Source organism: Micromys minutus (assembly GCF_963924665.1).
Source record: "Micromys minutus genome assembly, chromosome: 3".
NCBI lineage: Eukaryota > Metazoa > Chordata > Mammalia > Rodentia > Muridae > Micromys > Micromys minutus.
The window spans coordinates 792,509-819,536 of record NC_137972.1 but is presented as its reverse complement, the minus strand read 5'-3'; the positions used below and the strand labels follow the sequence as shown (position 1 = coordinate 819,536).

The window sequence follows — 27,028 nt, the reverse complement described above, 5'->3', positions numbered from 1 at the left end:
TCCCCAACTCCCCACTGGAGCAGCTCCTGTGGAGGGGTATGTACACACAGCCATAAAGAATGAAGGATATTACTTGCAGGAAACACATCTTATTTCACTGGAGACCATCATGGCCAGTGAAATAAGCCATCTCACGAAAAAAAATCACTTTTTCCCTTAAGACACATCAGGGGTGGGAAGAACAGTAAGGACATGAAAGTAAAGAGGAAATACTGAGAGTGTGGAAGGCAATGGGAGGGAATAACTGGTAATGCTGGCCACATCCCAGGATATGCTTGTATAGAAATACCTCAATGAAACAATCAATGTGCTGATAACAATGAATAAGAGCCAGGCTTAGCATTAGGCTGTAATCCCAGAGCTGAGGATAAAAGGGTAGGAGGGTCATGAGTTTGGGACCAGTCTAGCTGAACACCAAATCTGACAGCAGCTTTGTCTTGGACTTCCAACCTTCAGAGCAATGATAAAGTTTCTGCTGTTCTAAGTTACTGTCAAATATCAAGTGACCCACACAACACAGTTCTACAACAAGACCTTCCCAATAGGAAAAACAAGATCAACAAGGTGGTGTATGGATAAAACAAAAAAAACATGGTTTGGAAACAAGCGGATGGCACAGATAAAATTAAAAAGAGGGGATAAACACTAGGCTGGTTCATCATTCCACTTCAGTAAAAAAGTCAACAAGTCTGGGGCATTCCCTCTTAACCATACTAGTTATGAACCAAGAAACAGTTTAAAAAACAAGAAATTATAAAAAAATAAACTGAAAAACAATTCTATAGTTTCTAGCATATGTTTATTCAAAGGAAGAAAGAAATAGGGGGATAGGAAAGAAAGAAAGGAAGCTACTTCAAAAGATCTACTTAAGTTTGCAGAAAAGTCATTCATGGTAAGGTGGGAGATGAGTGATTTAAAATTCCTTATATATTAACAATATAGGATGATTCCTATTTATTAATAAAAAGTATCTTAAATCTAAAAATCATAGAAATCACAGAATTTGGCATGTAAAATATAGATGTTCATTTTATGGAAATTCTGATTTTTTGTAATTAACAAAGTGTCTGGTTTGGTTTTTCTGTTGGTGGTGGTGGTGGTTTTTGGTTTTTTGTTTCTGGTTTTCTTGGGTTTTTGGGTTGTTTGGTTGTTGTTTTGGGTTTTTTTGTTTGTTTGTTTGTTTGTTCTTGTTTTTTGAGATAGGATTTCTCTGTGTGGTCCTGGATGTATGGAAACTCACTCTGTAGACCAGGCTGGCCTCGAACTCAAGAGACTGCCTGCCTCTGCCTCCAGAGTGCTGGGATTATAGGCTTGTGCCACTACCAGCCCAGCTTAAAATGTCTTTTTAACAAGAGAAAACAACTTCACTTGGAGCTGGATAATGTAACTTCCTTATTGGATAAATAACCACATAATATTCTTTGTTTTGTTTGTTTGCAATAGGGTCCCTCCATGTAGCCCTGACTATCCTGCAACTTCCTGTGTAGACCAGCCTGGCTTTGAATTCACATAAATGTACCTGCCTCTACCTCCTGAGTGTTGGGATTAAAGGTGGGCACCATCATACCAAACGTCCTTGACGCTGACTCTTGAAGTACTAGAGGTCAAATTCCAGGAGCTGTACAGGCTAGGCAAGTGCTCTACTCCTGAGCTAGCACTTACCCTTCTACTGAGCTAGCCCCAGGGTAACAACCTTACCCTGACCATTTTTATTGCATTTATAAATCTGTGTACCTGCACATGTGTTCAAGTCAGAGTACAACTGGTCGGCGGCGTCAGTTCTCTCCTTCTGCCAAGTGGGTTCTGGAGCTTGAACCCAGTTCATAAGGCTTGGCAGCAAGCACCTTTACTCACTGAAACATCTTGCCAGCCCTGTGGTTCTTGATCGCTAAACCACCTGCATTCGTGCATTTTATTCTAAGTTTCCTTAAATCTTAAATATCTCAAGATTATAATTTCTGAAGACGAATTACCCAAGGGCCATTAAGAAAAAGGATCAGAAAAAAAAAAGAAAAAAGAAAAAAGGATCAGTCTCCATGAACTCTTGAACTGTACACTTAATCCAGAGAGTCATTCAGTTAATGGTAGCTACCTTCCGTTAAACATGAAAGTAAGTCGTGTGGCTAACACATAGTCAAGACCATCTGATTCATTTACATACAGATTTATCAAGAGAAAACCACATCTACTAAACTCCATTTAGAAGTCAGTGAGAGTTTTAAGTGTCAAGAGGATCACAGATCTAAATGTATCCTACATGATAAAATTTGTAAGTCACTCAAGCCCCAGTTTAAATGTGTCAAAGGCAATCTGTTTTAATGACTCCAAATAGGCTAAAATTTAAAGAAAACACATGCTGAAATCAAAATCCAAGCCAGAAATGGTCCCAGTACACAGGAGAATAAAGCAGGAATATCATAAGTTTAAGGCTAGTCTAAGCTATGAAGCAAGACCTGTCTCAAAAAGGTTGGTAAGATGGCTCCACGGGTGAAAGCACTTGCCTCAAAGCTGAGTTCAATCTCCAGGACTCACGTGGTAGAAGCAGAGAACCAACTCTTGCAAGTAGTTCGCTGACACCCAGACACACGCACACCCAAACAAGTATGTATTTTTTAATTTCTTAAAAACAAAATATGAGGCTGGAGAGATAGCTCAGTGGTTAAGAGCAGTGGTTGCTCTGCAGAGGATGCAGGTTTGGTTCCCAGCACCACATGGTGGCTCACAGCAATCTGAATTCCAGTTCTAGGAGATTCTACACTTTCTTTGGGCCTATACAGGTTTCAAGCATACGTGTAGCATATATATATATACATATATATACATGGTGGCAAACACTCATACACATAATAAGTTAATAATAAATCAATTTTTAAAAGCAAAATCAAGGCTGGAGAGATGGCTCCACAGTTAAGAGCACTGACTGCTCTTCCAGAGGTCCTGAGTTCAATTCCCAGCAACCACATGGTGGCTCACAACCATCTGTAATGAGATCTGATGCCCTCTTCTGGTGTGCCTGAGGACAGCTACTGTGTACTCATATAAATAAAAATAAATAAATCTTTAAAAAAAAAAAAAGCAAACTCAATCACAGTACGAGTCCTTAGTAGAAGGCGTTACCATTCTCCTCTATGTCGGCTTTCTCTGCTTTTGAGTGATTCTCACGGTTCGCCATCTGCCGTGTAGCACAGACCTGCTTCAGGCCAAGGAAAAGGAAGAGGATGGAGGGGAGGATCTGCGCAGCCACAGCATCCACGGCAGGGGGTCGGTTCTGCAGCTCCAAGAGCACGCTCAGTCCTATTATACACATCTTCCGGTCATGGTGTCTGCAAAACATGGAAAACATGCAGATGTGGTCACAGAGGAACAATTCCGGAGCAGCGGTTCTCACTCTTCCTAATGCTGCTGCCCTGCATACACTTCCTCGTGCTGTGCTGACCAACACAAAATTACTTTCATCGCTACTCCATAACTGCAATGTTGCTACTGTTATGAACCATAGTGTAAAAATATTTTTGGAGATATTTAGTCGTGGCCCACAGGTTGAGAATCACAGCTCTAGAAGAAAACTAAAGCAGTTGAAGCCTGTGTAAACTAAATTCTCCAAACAGACCAACCGTTATCACCAGAGACCTGTGGGGAGAGTCAGGTGTGGTGGCTCAAACCTATAATCCCAGCACTGAGGAGGCTGATGTGGGGGTATTATAAATTCAAGGTGAACCTGAACTGTAGAGCAATTTCAAGACCAATCTGGGCTCTATAACAAGACTTGGTTTTAGGAGTCTGCCATTAGCATTTGACCCTTGCAAAAATACCACTTATGATTAATGAAAGAGCTATATCAGAGGTTTCCAGGAGCAGAAACGGCTCCTTGACAGCAAAAGATTTCTACACAATGGGAAAGTAAAGACCTCTCATACTGTGCTCTTAGCCTGGTCCTCAGGGTTTCTTGGCAGATATGCTCCATCTACACCAACCCAGGGTGCCAGAAGCTATTTCAAAATGCCAGCATCTAGAATGCTGACCTGGCTAACTACACATACTACCTGCCTTTGCTGTGACAGAATTTAAAAAAATTCCAGAGAAGAAATGATTGGTTAATTTAGACACATTTTTCTATGAAATGTTTCTTTTCTTATTAAATATCAAAATTAAAAGACAAAAGCTAGGGGGAAAAAAAAGCTCAGAGTATAAGAGCAATTATTCTTCTAGAGGACCTGAACTTGATTACCAGCACCCACATCAAATGGCACATAACCACCTACAACACCTGCTCCAGGACATCCAACACCTGCTCCAGGAGACCCAACACCTGCTCCAGGACATCCAACACCTGCTACAGGAGACCCAACACCTGCTCCAGGACATCCAACACCTGCTTCAGGAGACCCAACACCTGTTCTGGCCTCTTGAGCATACCCAAACATGCATAGCATACACATGGCATGCCTCCACACTGAGATACACACAAATACATGGATAAAAATATATCTTAAAAGCTCAGTACTCAGAAGGTAGAGGCAGGAGGATCAGGTGTTCAAGGCCAGCCTGGGCACATGAGATCAGTCTTAAAAAGAATAAAGTTAAAACCTACACTAAACAGTACATTCTATACCTTTTCATCAGGTTATACTTCTGATCCAGATTCCTAATTATGTGGACTGGAGTGATGGCTCAGCAAATAAAGGTGCTGCTTTAAGAATGCTTTAAGAATAGAATTGACTCCCAAAAGCTGTCCTCAGATATGCACATGCCATGATACAAGTCTACATGCGCGCACACGCGCGCGCGCACACACACACACACACACACACACACACACAAATAAATAATTTTTAAAATATTCTTCATTTTCAAAAATTTAAATAATACACTAAAACAGTCCCCAAGATATGAAAATTATTTCACAACACACCTCTGTATTAAAAAGGAAATTTCCTGCAACAGCAAAGCAATGTAAAAGGCACACACCCAAGGAAGTAATCGGTGTCGTTCATCCACTGGTTTATGAACTGCGACGTGACGGGTCCTGGGTTGTGCGGCAGCTGGACTTGCTCCAGTGTGTGGAACAGCAGTTCAGGGCTGTAGTACAGAGCTGCGATGGCCACCTGAAGGCACATGGTGCGCAGCTCACTCGTCTTGACCCCACGGGTTAGTCTCTCCAAGACGAGTTGAATGAACAACGGGATACACTGGAGAATGGGACAGAAGCAAGAGTCACCCACACATGGCAGCCAGGAGACTCCCTGTATCACCAATAAATAAGTCTTTGTGACAAGTGTTTGCTTATTTCAATTCTGTGTGGGAGACTTTTATAGACTACATTTCCATCAAACTCAGAGTGGCTAAGGAGACAAAGAGTAATGGTGAAGAAGTCTCTTCCCTTTTTACGTCCACACTGGAGCCAGTTCAAGAGTGCCTATGGGCTTGTCTTTTAAGTTTACTCTCAGCCACTTCCACGTTTAAGGTAAATGACAAAGTTGGGATTAAATGAAGGAGAGCATGATGTGATCAGTTTTGTCTCTTGAAAAACAAAATCCTACAGCTACACCTGAGAGATCAAAAAACACTGAAAAAAAAAAAAAAACTGTGGGTCTCAAGTCCTCTGACTGCAGTGCTAACTTGCATTGACTTCTCACTTAGATACTAAGTGTTCTTCGATTAGATCGTAACATACTATTCTGATACATTAAACGTCATAGCTGTGGTGAAATGAAATAAATATGTAAAGCCACCAAGAACGAAGGGAACCTTTAAATTTTAAAATTAATATAATAATCATCCCTTTCTGTTGCATTAAAACAACACTGATGACTTAGAAATATTTTATCTAATAAATAATGAGTAAATGAAAGATCACCACCAATAGCCCTCACATCACAGATAAAGACATATCTCCCTCTTGGTAGAAACAGCTCACAGTGACTGAAGTATTCTCACCTAAAAGTCAAACCTGATTCTGACCAGCCTATAACTCAACAGCAGCTGACAGGAAACAGGCGTAACTTCCAGGTAATACCTGAGGGTGCTCTTTAACACAGTCTCAAGCTTCCCAATCCCTCTGCAGCCCAGGTCAAATACAAACCCACAATATGCTGTGGATTCTTACTGACTACACAGGGGCTGGTCCAGATGAAGAGACTATTCAGCTCCTTCCTACATTTGTGCAAACTGAAGTTGTCACCTTTTCCCACGGCATACAACTCTAAGTCAATGATGAGCTAGTCATCATATCAAAGTTTTCACATTCCTTCTTTCTACAAGACTGATCTAAACAGCACTTTCAAGACAATTGATATGGCCCTAGGATTTAGAAAACAAAACCATTCATATTTACCTTGGAAAACAATACAAATACACCTTCCTACACACTACAGACAGGTGGGAACAGTGGAATCTGTTGATTTTTGTCTGGCCCATTTCTCCTCTATTTGACCTTTGTTTTATGAACGTGTTACCACCCATAGACAGTAAGTGTGGGCTGCGTAACTGCTTCCACAAGCTGCTGCCCCTTAGCCTCTCTACGCAGGGAAGATTCTGCAGGCAAACCTTCACTCGCTCTTGTCTTTTACCCAGTCCTCTCCTCTAATGCCTTCTCTCTTCTGACGCTTCTGACGCAATCTCCTGCTTCACAATCTCTGCATTCCTCACACCTGCACCAGCAGCAGCTTCCTTGCTCATCTGCAGAAGACTCGTCCATTGGTAGCGCACTCAGCAACCAAAGCCCTGGCCTTCGACCTTGCTATTTTCTGCTCAAGGTTCTCTGCTGAACTGCTCAGAGCAGGCTCTAAAGCATGATTTTTACTTTGAGAGACCCGGGTGATCTCCATTACACATGCTCCTGTTTGTTCTGTTACTACTATTGTTGGGAATGGTTCTGAGTCTCTTTTTTTTTTTTTCTATTATTCAAATAGGATTTGCACCCCACCAGCAAGCACAAACGCTGGCTGCCTTTTTAATTTTCCATCAGAATGTAAGCAGAATATCAGTCAAGCATGGGGATGTCTTTATGTAAATGTCCAGGAGGATGCTTTTCTGACATGTATCACCAATGTTCAGGAGGATGCTTTTCTGACATGTGTCACCAATGTCCAGGAGGACGCTTTTCTGACATGTATCACCTGGTCAATTCCCCTTCCTTTGCACTGAAGAATGATTACTTCCAAGAGTTTCGCAGCATAGCACTCGGCATCCTCCCCCGCCTCTCCACACAGCACCTAGATAGACAAGTAAGCTCATCGTGAGTGCCACAGGGAAATCCATGGCACCACAGGAAGCAAACCCTGTGAATTCAGTCATAGAAATCAGTTTTGCCGTTACAGTATCTCTACGTAGCCCTGGCTGGCCTAAAAGTCAGTGTGTGAACCACTAGGTATTAGGCTCAGAGACGTCTACCTGCCTCTTTCAAGTGCTGGGATTAAAGACCTACCATTACATTGGACAGGGATCACTGATTTTAAAAAAGCAACTTTCTGGTGGTTATGGTGGTGCACACCTTTAATCCCAACACCATAAGACAGAAGCAGGCAGATCTTTGTTTTCGAAAAAGCAAAGAAACAAGAGATATCTTGTAATTTACAAGTAGACTGTGAACCACATACCTGAGTTCAAACATGGTTCCAACACAGGAGCTCTGAGACCCAGAACAAGTTACTAAGCAGCAGGTCCAGGGATAAAAGTGGGGCTCTCTAATATCTTAAGAGTTAAATACGATGAGATATGCAAAAAAGCTCAGAACAGTGCTAAGCAAGAGATGCTGTCTTCAGAGGTGTAGCCAGTGCTCCTGTAGACAATCCTAGAGAAACTCATTGTGTTGGAGGAGGAGAAGATGCTATATAAATGTTCTTAGAAGCAGGCATTGTGTGGATACAACACAAGAAACTAGTCAGGAAGAGAAAGAATCTCTGGGAAGTGAAGTCACAAATAGTAAGCCACCATGTGGGTGCTGAGAACCAAACTTGGGTCCTCTGCAAGAGCAACAAGTGCTCTTAACTATTTTTCCAGCACCCACAAGTTTATATTTTGGAAAGAAAAAGAAATGAAAAAATAGAGAGCTGGCCCTCTGTGATGGTTTGCATATGCTTGGCCCAGGGAGTGGCACTATTAGAAGGTGTGGCATTTTTGGAGAAAGTGTGTCACTCTGGGGGTGGGCTTGGAGACACTCCTCCTAGCTGCCTAAGGATGCTCAGTCTGTTCCTGACTTCCTTTGGATGAAGATGTAGAACTCTCAACTCCTCCTGCACCATGCCTGCCTGGATGCTACCATGCTCTTGTCTTGATGATAATGGACTACACCTCTGAACCTGTAAGCAACCTCAATTAAATGTTATTTATAAGACTTGCCTTGGTCATGGTGTCTGTTCACAGCAATAAAACCCTAACTAAGACACCCTCCATATCGAAAAGTTCTCTATCCATGAATTCAGCCAACCACAAGCCAAACGTTTTGTTGACTGGGACCTACACTGAATGTGCACAGATCCTTTCTCTCATTGTTATTCCCTGACTCACATGGTTTAACAGCTATTTACATAACATCATACTATAGTAGGTGTTATGAAAGTGAGTGCTTGCCAAGATGTACAAGGGCCATGGGCAAAGACCATACTTGTTAGCTATGGGACCAGAGGACTCAGTAGCCCGATCTCCATGGCGGCCTTGGACTGGTCTCTATGGACATCGAGAGATGGTTGTATTAGCTTAGAAAACTTCAGTTAAGGGATATCAAAGTGACATAAGTCCCACACATGCTATGAAACTTCGAAACTACAACAAGCACAAACTCGTTTCTAAAATGAAATTGACAAAGCTATTCAGGTAAAGCAATGTAAACTACGCACCTGACTGCTGTGAAGAATCACATGACAACTGCCAGGATGCACTTACCTTCCTGCACATTGTGAACAAGACTTCCAAGTGCTTTGGATTTGACAGCAGAGCGTTGGTGTCCACTGTCACATAATTGTGTAAGAGAGGCATCATGTCTGGGAAAAGAGCCAGAATCCCATTCAGAGTTGTGCAACAGGTGCAGAAACCAACAATTCCCACTGGAACCTCAGCACCACAGCACTCAAACACTGTCTCCCTTAGCAACCACACACGCTAGAAAAGGTCATGATATACCTGCTCTATTTATGACTGAAGAGAGTGCAGACTAGGAGGTTAAAATGCTCACTGTTTGTCAATTAACACTTCTGATGTTCCCTGTTCCCACGGCACTCAGCACAACCTGACTACAGCCACAGATCCGCTGGTTGGCCTTACGGCACCCTTGCTACTTCCCCTCCAGACAGAATGCAAATTTCAGAAGAGCTGCAGCCACCTACTGCCAGAAGGCTATGCTGATGGGTAGCAGTGTTAAAGAATTTACTCAACTTACACATGGATACATGCTCAGACGCAAACTAAGATAAGAAATTAGACATATAATCATCCCACCCTTTCCTTGACAATAAAATGAAAACATCAGATTAGTACTGAATCATCAATTGTTAAGGGAATTGTTAAGGGAAGTAGGAAAACTGTTGTGTGATCAAAGCGTGCCTGTGAAATATTCGAAGCAATCCTGCTGGAAAACTTCATATAAGATGCCCAGGAGCTGCCACATCTGCGGGGAGACGGCATGGCAGGTTAAATTGTAGGCCAGGGAAAGGATTTCCTCATAGAATTCTAGAAGAGAAAAACCTCTTGTTAGAATTCGAGGAAACAGCAGGATTAAAGGGGACCATACAGAAGACTCAAACACATCCCTTCCATGTCACATGCTTCCGAGTGCCCCTCCTCAGTGGCATCAGCCAGAGAGGCTGCCTCTGACTCCTACTGAGACCTACCCTCTACTCGACAAAGGCAACAATCTGTGCACTAATTTCTACTTTAGAATAGGTAAAGTGGCACATGCCTTTTATTCCAGCACTCAGTAGGCAGAGGCAGGCAGATCCCTAAGTTCAAGGCCAGCCTGGTCTATATAGCAAGTTCCAGGTTAGCCAGGGTAACAGTGAAATCCTGGGGAGAAAATTCAAATTTCACCTGAGGCATAGTGGTTCACACCTGTAATCTATCTCAGCACTTGGGAGGCAGAGGCAGGTAGCTCTCTGTGAGTTTGAGGCGAGCCTAATCTATATAATGAGTTCCGGGACAGCCATAGCTACATGGGATTCCATCTCAAAGATAGATAGATAGATAGATAGATAGATAGATAGATAGATAGATAGATAGATAGATAGATAGATAGATAGACAGACAGATAGATATAGATAAATAAAACAAAAATCAAATGTCTATTTTATAACATAAAATAGCTTCTATCTATGAAATTACATTATAAATTTATAAGAGAACTATATTAGCATGCCTCTATTAGCTTATTAATTCAGAGATAATATATATTTCTATCACAATTTTAGTTTTACCAACAACTATAAAATGTCTAGCATTTTCTTCAAGTCATAGAACTGGCAGTGTGAGTAGTGTGCTTCAGTTTACCACAGAATTCTCTCCATGTTCACACACCCCATCATTCCTCTCAGTAAAACGCATAGCTTTCTGAATCCCAGACTGATGCAGTTTCACCCAGTTCCTCTACCCCATCTTCCTCTCCTTCTCTCCTTTCTCCCCTTTCTCCCCTCATGTCAGCATATCTGGTGCTGGGGGAAAAAACCCAGGTTTCCTGTGTAGCAGGCAAGCACTCTATCAACTGACCTATAACCCCAATTCATCTTTTAAAATGTAAATATTGCATCCTCTAGCCTCTAAATTTTCTAAAACCAGAAATTCTTCGCTGGACACATTAAGAGTTTACCACTAAATTAAAATATACCTAGCTATTATCAGAAAGCTGAGCTTTAAGTTTAAAGAAAGCAAGTTCCCCTTTCTCAAAACCGTCTACCTCACTAAGCTTAAAGGGCTAAAAATTACACTTTCAGTTCATCAAATTGAAAAAAAAAAGTTTACCTTTTCTCCAACCTCTGAACTTACCAATGACATGCTTCTGTAAAACAACATCAATGATTCGTAGGCAGATGTTCTCCAACTGCTGTGTAATCTAAAGATAAATTTTATAGTCTGAAATTCACTGTGATCATTCTGAAGTTAACATACAAATTAGTGTCATCCCAATGAAATATCTACAAGATGTTTCTTGAGAGTGGAACTTGTAATCTTCATGGGTAAAGTAAATATGCAAAAATAAAGGGACATTCTGAAAGTTGACAAATGATAGTAATGCAGGTAAAACCCATGGAAAATCAGAATTAGATGCCTTCTTATCTCACATTCTATACCAAATAAATTCCTTATGGGTCAAAGATTTCTATGTAAAAAAACGTAATATTAAAAAAAGAAAAACAGAAAAAGTAAAAGAATACTTTTACAACCATAAGGAGGTTAAAAAAAGTCACAACCAAAACAAGAACTGAAGACAATGAACCACCTGACCTACAAAAGACATCAGGTATTCCTGCACAAGGACACGAGCAGGAATCACACAAGGACATCAAGACAAATGACAAACAGGCTGGAATACTGCTGAGTGGTATCACGAACACTACATGAAACCTAAGAGAAAAACAGGTAAAGCCTATGAAAAACAAAAAAGCCTCCAGCTCCTGAAGAGATGGCCACCCACTCTCACCCAGGGTGACACTGCAGACTGCATATGACAGCTAACACTGTGTCAGGCATGTGGGGTGAGAAGACAGGGGCTCTGATCTCAGGAGTGAACACTTCCACTCCTGTGACAGGACAAGGAAAGGCCATTCAGTGCAACAATATATGTGACACTGACGACCAAATGTTCACTGGCTCCCTCACTAGGGATTGGCCATGTCCACATGACACACATACATGAGAATTCTATTAAAACCACATGCTTACTGACTGGTATGGAAGAAGCACATGATGCACTGTGTAAAACATGTCTGCATAGTATGTTGTTATGCAGCTCTACTCTCTGAGCAGAACTGCCATCTCCACTGTAATTGCTGTGACGCCTGCAAGGGTCCATCAGGAGCAGGCCTGTCAGCTACTGACACCCCTCACAGGAGGAGGAGATGGGAACCCAAACCTGAGAATTCTTCCAGCCACATATATTCAATTCTTCCCTAAATACACATGGCCTTGGTGTCTTGGAGAGGGGCTAAAGTATATAGGCTGAGGTAGGGGAGGGGTAACTGAAGAGGGCCTCTCCATCTATGAGGAAGCCAACACACAGGCTGAATGAGAATCCAGTGAACCTGGTTGGGCTCACCCACGATCTAAATAAGCTCAATAAACTCAATGGTTCTCCAGGGTAATTGTGGTAGAATCAAACTCTGATTAGTCACTGGGACCTTAGATGGAAGAAAGCAGATGTTGTTCACACTCCTCCAGAGAAGGCATTTCAGCAAAATATATTATCATCTTCAAGAAAGACAAATACATGCACTTACGTTTTGTTAGCTTGGCGACAAAAATCTCAGAGAGATTCCAAAAAAAAAAAAAAAAAAAAAAAAAAAGACTTCTGAGGAGATTTGATGGCTGGAGTAACTGAGTGAGGTTCAGAGTTAACTAAGTATCGACTCAGGAGTTTTCAATGATTAAATACTCAACACATACATCACCCAGACAGTGTCACTGTATAGCCCTGGCTGACCTAGAACTCACTATATAGTAGATATACTATAGTAGCCCAGGTTGGCCTCAAATTCATAGAAATACACCTTCCTGCCTTGTCTCCTAAATGGCTGGGATTAAAAGCATGCACCACCATAACCAGCTACTGTATCAGACTTTTTTATCCCCTAAGATAGTGTGTAACTCTGGCTAGTCCTGGAAATCACTCTGTACACCAGGCTTGCCTTAAACTCACAGAGATCCACATGCCTCTGGCTTCCAAGTGCTGAAATTAAATCTACATGCCACTATGCCTGGTTATTGTATCAAATACATTTTAAATAAATAAAATTTTTAAAAAAATTTTAAAGTTAAAAATCAGTGGTGAGATACATTTTTGTGTAAATATACAATTCTATCTTAGAGCATATTCTAATTTTAATTTTACTTCTGGTCTTTTTTAACTGTTTTGTTTTGTTTTTAGATTTAATTATGTATACACTATTCTGCCTGCATATACTTCCCTACAGAAGAGGGCACCAGCTCTCATAGATGGTTGTGAGCCACCATGTGGTTGCTGGGAATTGAACTCAGGATCTCTGGAAGAGCAGTCAGTGCTCTTAACTGCTGAGCCATCTCTCCAGCCCACTTGTGGTATTTTTTTTTTTTATTTAATTGAAATAATAATTTTTAGGGTACAGTTTGATAACTTGCTATATGCTAAACTATTATTTTGAAGCTCAAATGATCCAAAATCTAAGGACTCTGCTGATATCCTTAAAACATCAGATAAAAATAAACCTGGTTGGGCACCATTTTAGATTTCCAATTTCTGCCCTTTCTATGTAACCTATGGTTACATAGGTGTGTTTTTCATTGAAAGAAGTATGGCTTCCAGAGTTTACGTTTACTAAAAGGAAGTTCAAAGTTGAGGAATGAGCAGGAGAGATGTCTCAGCAGACAGTAGTATATGAGAGTCCAGTTAAGCTCACAGGACAGATGGGCTGAGGTTTGATCTTGCTGTATACTGTAATGCTAAGTGGGGGCTGGGGTGGGGCAAGACCTGGAGTTCACACACATGTGGACCCAAGTGTTGCTGTGTGACCTTGTCCCCAAGTTATTTCTGATTGATAAGTAAAGATGCCAAAAGCTAATAGCTGGGCAGAAGAGACATAGATGGGGTTTAGGATTCCTGGGCTTTGGGAGGTGAGTGGGGGCATAAGGGAGAGAAGAAGGTGAAGGAGGAAGATGCCATGGGTTAGGAGTCAAGAAAGCATGGTCCTAAGAGCTGGCCAACTGGAGTTACGAGCAGCCCAGATGAAACACAGTAAGTGATAACTGGAGGTTACCCATAGGAAAGTAGATTCTAATAGCATAGAGGGTAGATATCTGCCTAACTCTTGTGCTATTTAAGTCTTATTGTAAATATAAAGGTTGTGTATGTGTCTTTTATCCAGGAACTGAATGATCAAAGGTGGGGGTAGAAACCCCAGATAAGGATTAAAAAATATCAACAACACAGTCGCTGGACAGTGCACAACTTCCTGTAGTAACTCCAGTCCCTGGGTACAATGCACCTTCAAAGGACACACACACACACGTGCACACATCCACATGTGGACATGTACCTATAACTAAAATATACATAGATGTATGTAACAACTAATGAAAAAAGGAGGCCATGAATTTGGCAAAGAGCAAGAAGGAGTGAAAGGGTCTGGAGGAAGAAGAGGAAAAGAGAAATGGTGTGATTATATGATAATCTCAAAAAAGACATGAAAAATTTAAGAACAGGTGACCAGAAGAGCAAATTATAGCTGGTTTTGCTTCTAACTATACACTACTTTAAAATTTGAGAGCAATTTATTTGCTTGTGCATTTGGGAAAAGGGTTTTCACTACCTAGCCCAGGCTGGCCCTAGACTTGTAAACTTTCTGCATAAATGCTGAATTGAGGACAATTTTTAAAACTTACTAATAGAATTAAATATAAATCTTAATTCCAAGACTTTGGACTGGCGAGATGGGTCAGCAAGTAGGATCACGGCTCATAGTCCTGGAGAAATAGTTCAGTGGTTAAGAGTGCTTGCTGCTTTTTCACAGGACCTGGGTTCACATCCCAGTACCTATGTCAGGCAGCCCACAACTGTCTACAACTCCAGTTCCAGGAGACCTGATGTCCTTTTCCAAGGACACCCATATGTGTATGCAAACACATTTGATATACACACACAAATAATAAACTAAAAAGACAAGAATTCATAACCATTGGTCACATAAATTTCTGTTAATATAACCATTCTAATAAATACAAGGTACCCCACCCACCTCTGGATGATCTTCCACAACTGTTAAGATAGTGTCGATGGTGTGTAAAATTCCCATGGCCATGACGGTTTTGTCTTCAATTTCATCATACTCATCACTTTGAAGAACTTTACCAAATATCTCAGCCTGTAAAAAGTACATTATAATATGCAACAGTTGGTACCATGGAAAAGGAGCAGCACTGCACACCCAAATGCTAGCATTTCTCAGACACTAAGTTCTGCACTTTGTTAACTAAATCACCTTTTTTCTTGCAATGACAGATCACAGCATGATTTAAATATAACTACCCTTTTGTATCCATTGTAGTCACTGGCATAAAACACATATTAGCTAATGTAACCGATAGCTAATATTTATTTAACTGTTAATTATCTTTAGGCAAATAAAACTGAAATCTAGAAACCCTGAAAGTGAGTGTTTCTAAAGTGAAAAATGTGTCAGAATATTTAGAAAACAAAAGCAAAGATCACTCAAAAAATTATTAAAAAAAAAAAAAGACACAGACAAAAAAAAGAAGAAAAGGTATAGGGAGGGGGGGATTCAGTTCCAGTCTGATATCCACACCAGGAAGTATAGAAGAGGGTGGGAAAATTACCAAAGAGGCAACAAAACCATTCTTCTGGGCTAGCAAGGCAGCTCTGTGGTATGGGCACTTGCCACACAAGGTTGGCAACAGAGTCCAATCCCCAGAACACACATAAATTTGGAAGAAGAAAACCAACCCCACAGAGCTGTCCTCTGATGCGTGCAGACGCACACACACACAAAATGTATAGAAGGAAAATGAAATTCAAATTCCAAGTGCAAAAATAAGAGTTCAGACTACTCACATTAAGAGTGTCACTATGAAAAAAAAAATTGTCACTATGACATTTCAGGATATGTACTGGCTGGTTTTGTGTCAACTTGACACAAGCTGAAGTTATCACAGAGAAAGGAGCCTCAGTTGGGGAAATGCCTACATGAGATCCAGCTGTAAGGCATTTTCTCAACTAGTGATCAATTGGGGAGGGCCCAGCTCATTCTGGGTGGTGCCATCCCTGGGCTGGTAGACCTGGGTTCTATAAGAAAGCAGGCTGAGAAAGCCAGGGGAAGCAAGCCAGTAAGTAACATCCCTCCATGGCCTCTGCATTAGCTCCTGCTTCCTGACCTGCCTGGGTTCCTGACTTCCTCTGGTGATTTACAGCAATGTGGAAGTATAAGCTGAATAAACCCTTTCCTCCCCAACTTGTTTCTTGGTCATGATGTTTGTACAGGAATAGAAACCTTGACTAAGACAGGATATTAAAGATAAAAGGGGCTATCTTGAATGGGGTAATCAATTCAGCCTTAGGAATATCTGAGTGACCAAGAAAAATACTGTCATATTAATATTTTATTTACAAATTAAATTCAACTCCAAATTCTGGAGTTTAATTTATGAGAGAGAGGGTTGTTTAGACTCCTTGAGGCTTTTCTTTTTTCTTTTCTTTTTTTAATGTATATATGTGTTTTGCCTCCATATATGTCTGTGCACACACACATGGCTGATGCCTGTGAAGGTCAGAAGGTACCAGATCCCCTGGAACTGGAATTACAGACAGTTGTGAGCTGCCACGTGCATGCTGGAATTGAACCCTGATCCTATGGAAGAGTAGGAAGTGCTCTTCACCACTGAACCATGATCTCCAGGCCCCATAAGGGTTCTTTACCAAACTAATATACACTTAGCTCATTCTTACCGCTGCTATGAGGCTATCTCTTCCTGAAGGGAGTGAAGGGAAGAAGAAAGCTTATAAGACTCAGGAAGTAAACAAAAATTACAAGGTTCTTAAAGGGAATTCAGCCAGCTTGATAAGATTCACAAGGTTCAGCAAGTACAGGGGGAGAGCATGAGTTGTCTTGATGTTATGCGGGGAGCTCCAGGGATACAACGGTCATGGTCACCCATGTCAGAATGGGCTTTTCAGTAATGCGGCTGCCTCGAGTCAGCCATTCCCCTGCATGTTGCAGGTTCCTGTAGGTAGTAGGCATATCTCTCCAGGAGTGAGCCATCGCTTACCAAGTGCTGGGTTGTGTCGACGGCGATGGAGGCCACATCCTGACTGTACTCACAAATGAGCTTCTGAATGACATTGGTGACGTCGTCATTCTCAGTCTCTCTGACGATGTGCAGCAGCTCCTGCATGATGAACCTCACGTACGGTTTCATGTGCTCCTTGGCTAATGCAGTCAGATAATGAAATAAATCAGCAAGAGTTCACTCAGACATGATGACTCCAGGATAAGGCTCTAGATGTTTCTGTGCTGTGGTGAGCAAGCTACAAAGTCATATTAAATAACCTTCTGGGGTCATACAGCATCAGGCTGAGTGTTCTGCCCAAGGAATAATTGTCCCACCTTGAAGGGCAACAGCTCTATGCCTGCACTATGAGAAATTCTAATCACACAAATGCTGTGTCATGAGCCTGACAGTGGATCCAGAGGACAATCATGACTATGGTCTGCCCCGATGGAAGCTGTCACTGTCCTGCCCCATCTTTACCTACCCTCCCCAAAAGACCTTTACACCTCCTCTAATCTTCCTGCTAAAACAGGACCCAGCTCATGTTCTCATAAAGCTGAACCTACCTGCAAAGGTTATTTAGATCTTAATAGAACATCTTTGTGAATAAACAAACTGCCTGTGTCACTGCCCACTGGGAACATTACCTGCTACCTTCTCAACTGGTAGAACCACAGAACCCTAGCGTTGAACCTTGACGCTGTCCAATCTAACTTCTTAAACTGAGACAGGAGGAAAGGAAGGCCTGACAGGTTTCGAACCTTGCCAGCCTTAAGCTTCAGAGAGAAGCTGGATGCCTTGCCCAGTTTCGTGTGGTCAGTCAAAGAGCACCAAAGCTGGTCTGGGTGCCTTAATGCCCAGTTTACTCTGGTACCCAGCAATTATTGTTTCTGACTAAACTTTCCTGGAAACCACCATCAACAGAACTAAAACAGGCAGAATAAATGCCTATAAAATTCACAAATGGAGGATCTAAACTCTGGATCCTTGGGCTTAGAAAATCTGCTTCTTTAAAGAAAGCAGCGAGGTTATTTAAGGCCATTTATTAAAAGGAAGAAAAGAGGCGTGGCATCACCTTGTGTCTGGTTGGAGATCAGTGACTGCAGTGCAAGGGCAGCTTCCACCTTGACGGGCATCTCTTTGTCTTCAATCAGGCTCTTCTTCGCTAATTCCACTGCATTTCTGAGGTTGAGCTCATTGTGGAACTTCAAGGAACTGAATGCATGCAGCACCCAGCAGGACTGCAAGGAAAGAAGGGGAACTGGGATGACATCACTCTGTGGCAGTCAGGGGCAGACACTGGATGACATCGCTCTGTGGCAGTCAGGGGCAGACACTGGATGACATCACTCTGTGGCAGGGGCAGCCACTGGATGACTTCACTCTGTGGCAGGGGCAGACACTAGATGACATCACTCTGTGGCAGTCAGGGGCAGACACTGGATAATATCACTCTGTGGCAGGGGCAGACACTGGATGACATCACTCTGTGGCAGTCAGGGGCAGACACTGGATGATATTACTCTGTGGCAGGGGCAGCCACCAGAATGACAGAGCTCTGTGAGTGTCAAGGGGCAGCCACTGGTGTGACAGCATTCTGTGACCGTGTCACACACAAAAGACCTTTTACCAAAGCATCACATTCATTTAAAAATCTACCCTACAGGTGAAAATCTTAAGATTCACAACAGATGTAAGGAAAACTTACTCTAGCTCTAAGATATCCCAGGTTTGACAATAATAATGGAAAAACATGATTCTGCAGGAACAGCTCGATTTGGTCCTTGAATAAACTCTTCTGTTGGGAACAGAAATTCAATTTTAGTGTGCCAATGACTGTATCATGTGTAAGAGCTACTTTCCAGAAAGTATGGTTATGATGACTGCATTTAACACCCAGTTTTGTAAAATTGTCTGATATATACTCTGCATCTTTAAGTCAAAATTGCATCTTAGATCAATTTTATATTAACTTATTTTTATATAGAGAAGAAATCATACTAGAGTCATTTCAGATCTTCCTTATGGAGCTATAGTTTCACAATGACAAACTTGCAAAGGTAAATTTTCTTTGTGTTAAGAAAGTAGGTAACAGAGCTGGTGAGATTGCTCAGCAAATGAGGATGCTACCATCAACCCTGATCACCTAATTTTATCCTGAGGACCCATATGGAGACAGGAGAGAACTCATTCTCAACTCCCACATGTCCTCTGACCTCCATACCTGTGTTGTGGGACACACACAAAGCGACATGAACACACTCAAAGTGAGTAAATAAAATATATTCTAAAAAGCAGATTACACAGGAAAGGATATTTATAGTAACGGTAATCAACTACAATTAGTCACCACTAATTTTCATGCTTTTGTTGGCTTGAGCTTCACAGCTTTATTAAGTTAAATTTTGATAATCTGAGCTGGGCAAATGGCTCAGTTGATGAACTATCTGCCACACGGTGTGAGGACCTGAACTGAGATTTCCAAATGGGCCAGGAGTCATGGTACACCAAACCCAAGTGTGTGGGTACTGGTGACTACAGCATCACGTAGATTCCCAAACATCAATGGGGATCTTACCCAGTTACCCAGTAACTGCTAAGTTCCAAGCCATGAGACACCTGTCCAAAAGTAAATAAATAGCAGCTAGAGAGAAAGCTCAGCAGTTAAAGAGCCCAGAGCTGCTCTTCCACAGGACATAGGTTCAAATCCCAGTACCCACATAACACCTCATAAACTTCTGTAACTCCAGCTTCAGGGAATCTGACACCTTCTTCTGGCTTCCTGAGGTACCAGGTATGCATACGGTATACAGACACACATGCAAACAAATACCCATACACATAAAGTAAGCAAAATAATAAAGATAAATAAAATGGGGAGCCACAAAGGAAGACTCCTGACTCTTGCCTCCAAATGCATGTACACACACACACACACACACACACACACACACACACACACACACACACTATCACAAATACCCTCCACATGAAAAAAAGAAACTGATAGTCTTAACCTTCAACAAAATCTCAGCCAGGGAACCAATCACATGAAGGGCTCCATCTTTCTTCCTAGGGTCAAAGTTTGGGTCTGTTAGTATCTGGTAACAGAATGCCATCATTTTTGGCAATACCTAAAGAAAAAGAAGAATCCATTTCAATCTGAATGAATCTCCATCAGTCGTTAAAATTGTTACTATATTACTGCATTGAACTCATCACCTATAAGCTCAAGAAGAAAGTATCAAAGATACTTCAACCTTTTACTTGAACAACAACAACAAAAACTAAAGAGACAGGTTATAAGGAACAATGATATACATTTTCAGATACTGAGGACATATTAGCGTGTCAAATCAATAGCAACTACATTTCAGTTTTAAATTACAAAGAGCAGCTGTGTACCTCTTTCCTTTTCTTTGCAGCTGTATATAAGAGGGCCTGGGCCGCTGTGGTGGGAGAAGCATAGTCTTCGAAAATATCTAAAATGTCAAAATACGTCTTAGTAAAAACACAACTCTTTATTATACACATTTTAAACCTGGCCAGTAGTTTACAGACTTTCGTGCATAATTTATGATTTAGCATGTTTAGCAAACGCCATGTGCTATTCTTCAAGAGGCAGGACTAAGGAAAACAAGTGTATCTCAGGTATCTATTTCCCTGAACACAGGAAACGTGCTTCACTTCTACTAAAATACGAGAAAAACTTATCCAAAAAAAAGAAAAACTTATCCAGAGTGTCCTATGTGACAGGCTCTATGCTCTAGGGATGTAGAGATCAGATATGGAAGCTTACGTGGCAGAGACAGAGACTGAGAGAAGAGATGTGAAAGGGTTGGGAGACCGTAACTAACACAGAGAAAACCCACCTGGCCCATTCTCTGTTAAGTAACAAGAGAGAAGCAACCTGTAAGTGAGGGAGAAAGCCATCCATGGAACTCTGAAGACAAAAAGTTCAAGCAGAAGAAACAGCAAGGATGAGTTCTAAGAAGTGCCTGGTGCTGAAGTACTTATGTACTGCCTAACACCACAACCACTTCCACAATTGCACAACAAGCTGTTGCATTAAGAATCTGGAAACTCCCCAGTGGTGGTGATGGCAGTGCAGACTCAAGAAGCAGAGGCAGCTGGATATCTGAATTTGAGGCCAGCAGTCAGGGCTACACAGTACATTCATGTATGTGCACACGTGCGATCACTCACACAACTACAACCTTGCACTATGACTCCATTTCCTTACTCAGTTTCACAATACTGTTATCTTCGGCTCACAGCTAAAACCACTGCATCTCACAGAGGCTGGGTCACAGATGTATATGAAGGCAAGCTTGGAGCACAACACTGAAGCCAGAGCTCAGGTCAGCTTTTACCAAATCTAAAAGCATAGTTCTTGGGAACTGTACAAGTCTGATTATAGAGTATGATAATAATTATTAGTATTAGTATTAATTAATATATTTACACAGAAGTAATAAATGCAGTAACTTTCTCCCGTGGTCATCTGAAAACAATGCCCATATCAAATGACTAGAAGGACCACTCAATCATGCCAGGAGAAAATGACTAAGAAATGTTCCCCAGTAACTTTTTTTTTTAAGTTGCTAATACCCTTCTAACCAACTTGTAAAATACAATCATTATGTGTGTGTGATATTTTGCCTTCATGCGTGTCTGTATACCCCATTCATGTCTGGTATCCATAAAGGCCACAAGAGGGTGTCAAATCCCCAGAAAAAGGAACTACAGAAGGTTGTAAGCCGCTGTGTGGGTGCTGGGAATCAAACCTGAATCCTCTGGAGAAGCAGCTAGTGATCTTAACCACTGAACCCCCAGGTGGTGAAATTTGTAAATACCCATTATGGCAGAAAGGCTGAGAGCAAGCATGAAAGGGTTTTATTTTTTATTATTGTATTAGAGTATAAAGATGCCAACACTATTTGTTATTTTAAAAAGAGATACCATTTAACCAAAAACAAGTAATGAATTAAAGAATATTAGGTTTATGAAAGTTAAGGACACTCCTTGTATTTTACAAAACCAAACGAGTGCTAGGTAATAAGTTGGGCACAGTGGCACACACATGCAATCCCAGTGTGGTGAGCAGGCTGTGGCTAGATTGCTGCAAGTTCAAGGCAAGCCTGAAAAAAGCAAAGAGAGTCTTACTCACAAAGTCAAAGGAAAAAAAAAGGACTAGAGGGGTGGCTGAGTAGTTAAGATGGGGACAGAGGGTTAAGAGCACATGTTGCTCTCCCAGGAGACCCAAGTTCAGTTCCCCAGCACCCATATCAGGCGCCCCACAATCACCAATAACTGCAGCTCTAAGGAATCTAACACTTTTGGATTCCCTGGGTACCCACAGATACGTGGTGCATTCATGCATGTGTGTGTGCACAAACACACACACACAAACACACCTTTTAAAAAATGTTAACTTTTTAACTTTAGCTCAGTGTAGACTACTTACCTAGCATGCACAAAGGCTTAAATTCAACCTCCAGCATAGCTTTGCAGGTAGGATGGCAAATACCTATAAAATGCAGCACTCAGAAAGCTGAGTCAGAATTTGAGACCAGCCTACTGGATACTGAGTAAGATCCCATTTTAAAAAAAGAAGAAAAAACAAAAAACAAAAAAAAGAAGAAAGAAGATCTTCATCCTTCTGTCAAAGCCAACAAGGAAAGGTGTGGACACAAGGAAGAGAGGGACACAAATCCTGAAGAACAATGACTTCTCTATGGAAAAGGCACAGTGGAGAGAGAACAGATGGGCAGTGTTCCTCCTTTCCTTGTTCTTCCTGGAAACAAAGCATGCTAAGATCTGAAACTCAGGTGCCTGGGATGTGGGCCCAGTCGGGGGTTTAAGCTGACTGCTGGAACCTAAGACAACTAACTCAACAAGGTAAACAATTTTCTCATGGTACCTTCAACACATCTATACCAGTTTAAATCTGGCAATCTTTATTTCAACATTACTGAAGGCTGACTGGTGCCAATTAAGACCAGGAGACTATAGAAATGAGAACAGGAAAAAAAAAAAAAAAAGGAAAATAAAGCAAATATATATGGTAACATTGTTGCGCTTACATCTCTAATATGGGATGGATACAGACTTACACATAATAACATCTGCAATAAGGTTTCACCAAGACAAAGGGGAGTCTTTATCAGGCAACCTACTCAGTTCAATAGCCTCTAGAAAGATCCAAACCAAATAGATCCCCAAAGGAACTGGGTCACACACAGTGAGGCCAATGGAGAAAATCCTATTCTGTGATGGAATATGTTATCCAATGGTGTGGGACAGTGGAGATAAACCAAGCTGAGGTGCTTCTGAAATGTGCAGAAACCAAAATTCTCCAAGAATGTGAGTGCAATGTGGTGACACAGAAGAGAATGTGGCCTCTCTATTTCAGCCATGCAGCCTGGGTAGCAAACCACCCTGCAAAGACCTTCACTCTGATGGAAGAGGTGAATCAAGATGCTTCCACCTCCCTCACCCAGAGGCATCAGGCTTTTCAGAATCTCATAGCTCATCGTGAAGAGCCGAGCTGCACTGAAACAGACTCAGCAGCGTTTACATGTGCAGGAAGTGCTGTGGGGAACTTTCTCAATTACCAAATTTCATCCTTATGTACTCATACGGGTCTTCTTGCCACAGCTCTTCATCCTCGTCTTTGTAACACATCACAGAGAAAATCACATCTTCGGAGATATTCTAAGACAAGAAACAGACAAGACAGTTGGGTACAGGCCATTCCAACAAGACTCCTGGCATTACTTTTTCCGGTTATAGCAATCCTTCTCAGCCTGCATTCACATCCAGAGGGCCCAACAGCATAAAGCTCAGAAAGACTGAACACTTGGAAACTGGAGGCTAGGAGCAGAAAAGACCAGTTAAACGATGCTCCTTGAACTAAGGGCAGTAACAGCAGACCTTCAATAACAAACCAACAGTAAACACACCATGATTTCTAGTGGAAGGAAAATGCCACCAGGTTTACATTTTCTAGGACATTCCCTGTAAAAATCTCCCATGTGTCCATGTCAGTCCTAAGCATCAACACATCTACAACACTATGTCTTTTTTGCTTCCATTTCCAAAATGTTAGTGCTCTAATCCAAGGCTGTGTTTCAGGGACATCCCCTAAATAACCCAGGAACAGCAGCTAAATTCAAGTAGAGCCCTGTGTAACTACTCACATAAAATCAGGATTAGGGCTAGACAGAGTTAGGTGTTCTTCTAGAGGACTCGGGTTCTATTCCCAATACCCACATGGTGGTTCATAACCATCTATAGCTCAAGTTCTTGGGGATTCAAAGACTTGTTCTGGTCCCTTTGGGCAACAGACTTGTACATGATGCATAGACAAGTGTACATCAAAACACCCATACACACAAAATAAGTAAATCTTAAAAGAAAAAAAATTATCACTTGGTTGAAACTCAGTCTGGACATCTAGAGGTTAGTACTTCCTGAAAGTTTCTATGTGAAAGCCATGTAATAAGGTCAAAGGTTAAGACACTATTTCATGTCATCCTTAGACTTACAGGGATAAGCTAAACAAAATGAAAACAGTATCTTTTCCTAATTGCAAAGAGATTATAACTATTTGGTCAAAGTAAGTAGGCCAATAGTTATGAATAGTCCACAGCTCACAAATTTAAAAGATGCTACATATGTAAGACATATATTCAGATAATACTAACAAAAGCTGGGAGTAGTAATCAACGTAATCCTAGCATTCAGAAGGTAGAAGAAAATGGCAAGTGCAAGGCCAGCTACCAGCATATATGATTTAAGAACAAGGGACTGAGATGTAGCTTAGGTGGTAGAGTGCTTGTCTAGCTCACGAGGGTCTCAAAACCCTTATATCAATCCCTTCATCCCATAAACCAGACATGGCAGGTAGTAGTGGAACGTGCCTGTAATCTCAACCTTTAGCAGACAGGGACAAGAGAATCAGAAGTCTAGGGTCATCCACTATTACAAAGGATTCAATGTCAGTCTGGGCTACTGTCTCGAAAAGACAAAAAGAACTTTAAGCATGGCATGGTGGTGCATGAATTAATCCCAGCACTCAAGAAGCAGAGGCAGGTGGATCTCTGTGAGTTCAAAGCCAGCCTAGTCTTGTCTCAAAAGAAAAAAAAGAAAAAAGAAAAAAAAAAAAAAAAAAAAAAAAACCTTACACCAAGAACTGAGTTTATTGGAAGTGAAAATTCACTTTAATTCCTTAAAATTACACAGTTATTTATATGTGGAGAAAATGTATATCTTATTGATTCATCATTTACCATTCTGGCTTCTTATTACAAATAATGATGCTAAATTCTATCTTTGAAAAAAAAAGTTGTTAATAAAAACAGGGTTAGCCATTAACAGTGTTAAACATTTTAATAAAAATTTTTAATAAAAAATAAAAATAGCAAAGTTGCTTTTAATAAAACAAAAGGAAGGAAGGAAGTTAAGAAGGAAGACAGGATGGCTGGCCTTTTGAAACATATCCACAAGAGAAGAGTCATTTATCAGACTTAATCTGCATCACTCACTCCCTTTGTGAAGCCCCACTGGCAGCTTTCAAAATGCCTTCACACAAGAGTCAAATAAACATTATGATCTGCCTTAAGAGAACAGAAACTAAGGCTAAATCAATGACTGAAGGAACCCACTCCAAGCCTCCCAACTCACAAACCTCAAATCCACTCAAAATGCTCAAACGCTGCAAGCCTTTTATAATGTAAGACTTGTTAAAAATTATTGCTAGTGGAAACAAAGATTAAGCATAAAACATAAGACTAAACAATACCTACCTTATGTAGAAAAACTAAGAGCCAATCATGGTTTACAGAGTCACCACCAACACTGACCTGCATATGTGGCTTCATCTGCTTCCAAGTCACGGCATGGACAACTCCTTGGTTTAGATAGTTGAATGCTTGCTGAAGAACACGAGGGGCTATATACTCTTTCTGTCTGTATTGGTCTAAAATTTTTAGTAGTACCTATAGGAAAATAAGTGGGGGTTGAGGGGGAGGAACACAAGACAATTACTAGGTTAAAGAGGGAAGGAGTGTTTATGGTATGACATAAAATACCATGGAGGCAGAGCGCTATGCAAGCAGGGGAGATAATGTAAGACTATTCAAGCAGACGTTTTACTTTTTAGATAGGTTGGTGTATTACAGTGAGCTAAGAGATGGCTCACTTAATTTTAAGCATCTTCTCTTCTAACATATATGCTATGCAGAACAAATCTATTTTCTAAATGGCCAGATAGTGGGGGAGGGTGATAACATTTGAAATGTAAATACATTTTTTCAAAAAGATTTAAAAGAAAAAGAAAATGAGAGAATGGTATCCTACAGGCTCATATGGAACAGCACTATGAGGAGGTATATGGCCTTGTTGGAGTGGGTGTGGCTTTGTTAAAGGAAGTGTGTCACTGAGGGGGCTGGGCTTTGAGGTTTTAAGTGCTCAAGCCAAGCCCAATGTCTTTCTCTCTTCCTGCTGCCTGCTGATCCAGATGTAGAACTCTCAGATACCTCTTCAGGACTTTTTGGCCTGCATGCTCCCATGCTTCCCACCATAAAGATAATGGACTAAACCTCTGAACTGTTTGTTGGGTTTGCTTTGTTCTGTTTGTTTATGAGGGGTGGGATTGTTTCTCTGTGAAGCCCTAGCTGTTCTGGAACTGACTCGGTGGACCAAGCTGACCTCCTGAGTGCTGGGATTAAACACATGTGTCACCACTGCCAAGCTAAACCTCTGAATTGCAAGCTGACCCCATTTTAAATGTTTTTCTTTATCAGAGTTGCTATGGCCACAGTGTTTCTTCACAGCAATAAAACCCAAACTAAGACAGCTAGCGTCTTCAACTTTCAATAAAATTACAGATTTGACTGATTAAACATTTTACAACAAACCACACCGTACCACATGTTCACATAGCACTTAGGCCTTAATTAGGATATAAATATTATTCTAAAAATAGTACTAGTTTAGGCAATTCTACTAGTCAAATTAGATCCCTAACTAACCTTCATACCAGAATACATTACAGAAAGGTAAA

At 41.2% G+C, this 27,028-nt stretch overlaps 1 protein-coding gene across 3 annotated transcripts in view; it reads right to left on the bottom strand.

Annotated features, from left to right (window-relative positions):
• The window catches only part of IPO8 (importin 8), a 65,744-nt gene that overhangs the window by 12,418 nt on the left and 26,298 nt on the right, over positions 1 to 27,028 (bottom strand). For all 3 annotated transcript variants that reach the window (XM_080914839.1, XM_080914837.1, XM_080914838.1), the window contains exons 9-22: positions 25,827 to 25,961; positions 23,577 to 23,676; positions 20,365 to 20,441; positions 19,977 to 20,093; positions 18,668 to 18,757; positions 18,035 to 18,200; positions 16,957 to 17,117; positions 14,913 to 15,038; positions 10,972 to 11,038; positions 9,541 to 9,666; positions 8,884 to 8,981; positions 7,119 to 7,214; positions 4,969 to 5,189; positions 3,118 to 3,323 (exon numbers count right to left, since the gene is read on the bottom strand). In XM_080914839.1, the coding sequence (XP_080770965.1) occupies positions 3,118 to 3,323; positions 4,969 to 5,189; positions 7,119 to 7,214; positions 8,884 to 8,981; positions 9,541 to 9,666; positions 10,972 to 11,038; positions 14,913 to 15,038; positions 16,957 to 17,117; positions 18,035 to 18,200; positions 18,668 to 18,757; positions 19,977 to 20,093; positions 20,365 to 20,441; positions 23,577 to 23,676; positions 25,827 to 25,961 (1,786 nt within the window). The remainder of the gene's footprint in view (positions 1 to 3,117; positions 3,324 to 4,968; positions 5,190 to 7,118; positions 7,215 to 8,883; positions 8,982 to 9,540; positions 9,667 to 10,971; positions 11,039 to 14,912; positions 15,039 to 16,956; positions 17,118 to 18,034; positions 18,201 to 18,667; positions 18,758 to 19,976; positions 20,094 to 20,364; positions 20,442 to 23,576; positions 23,677 to 25,826; positions 25,962 to 27,028) is intronic.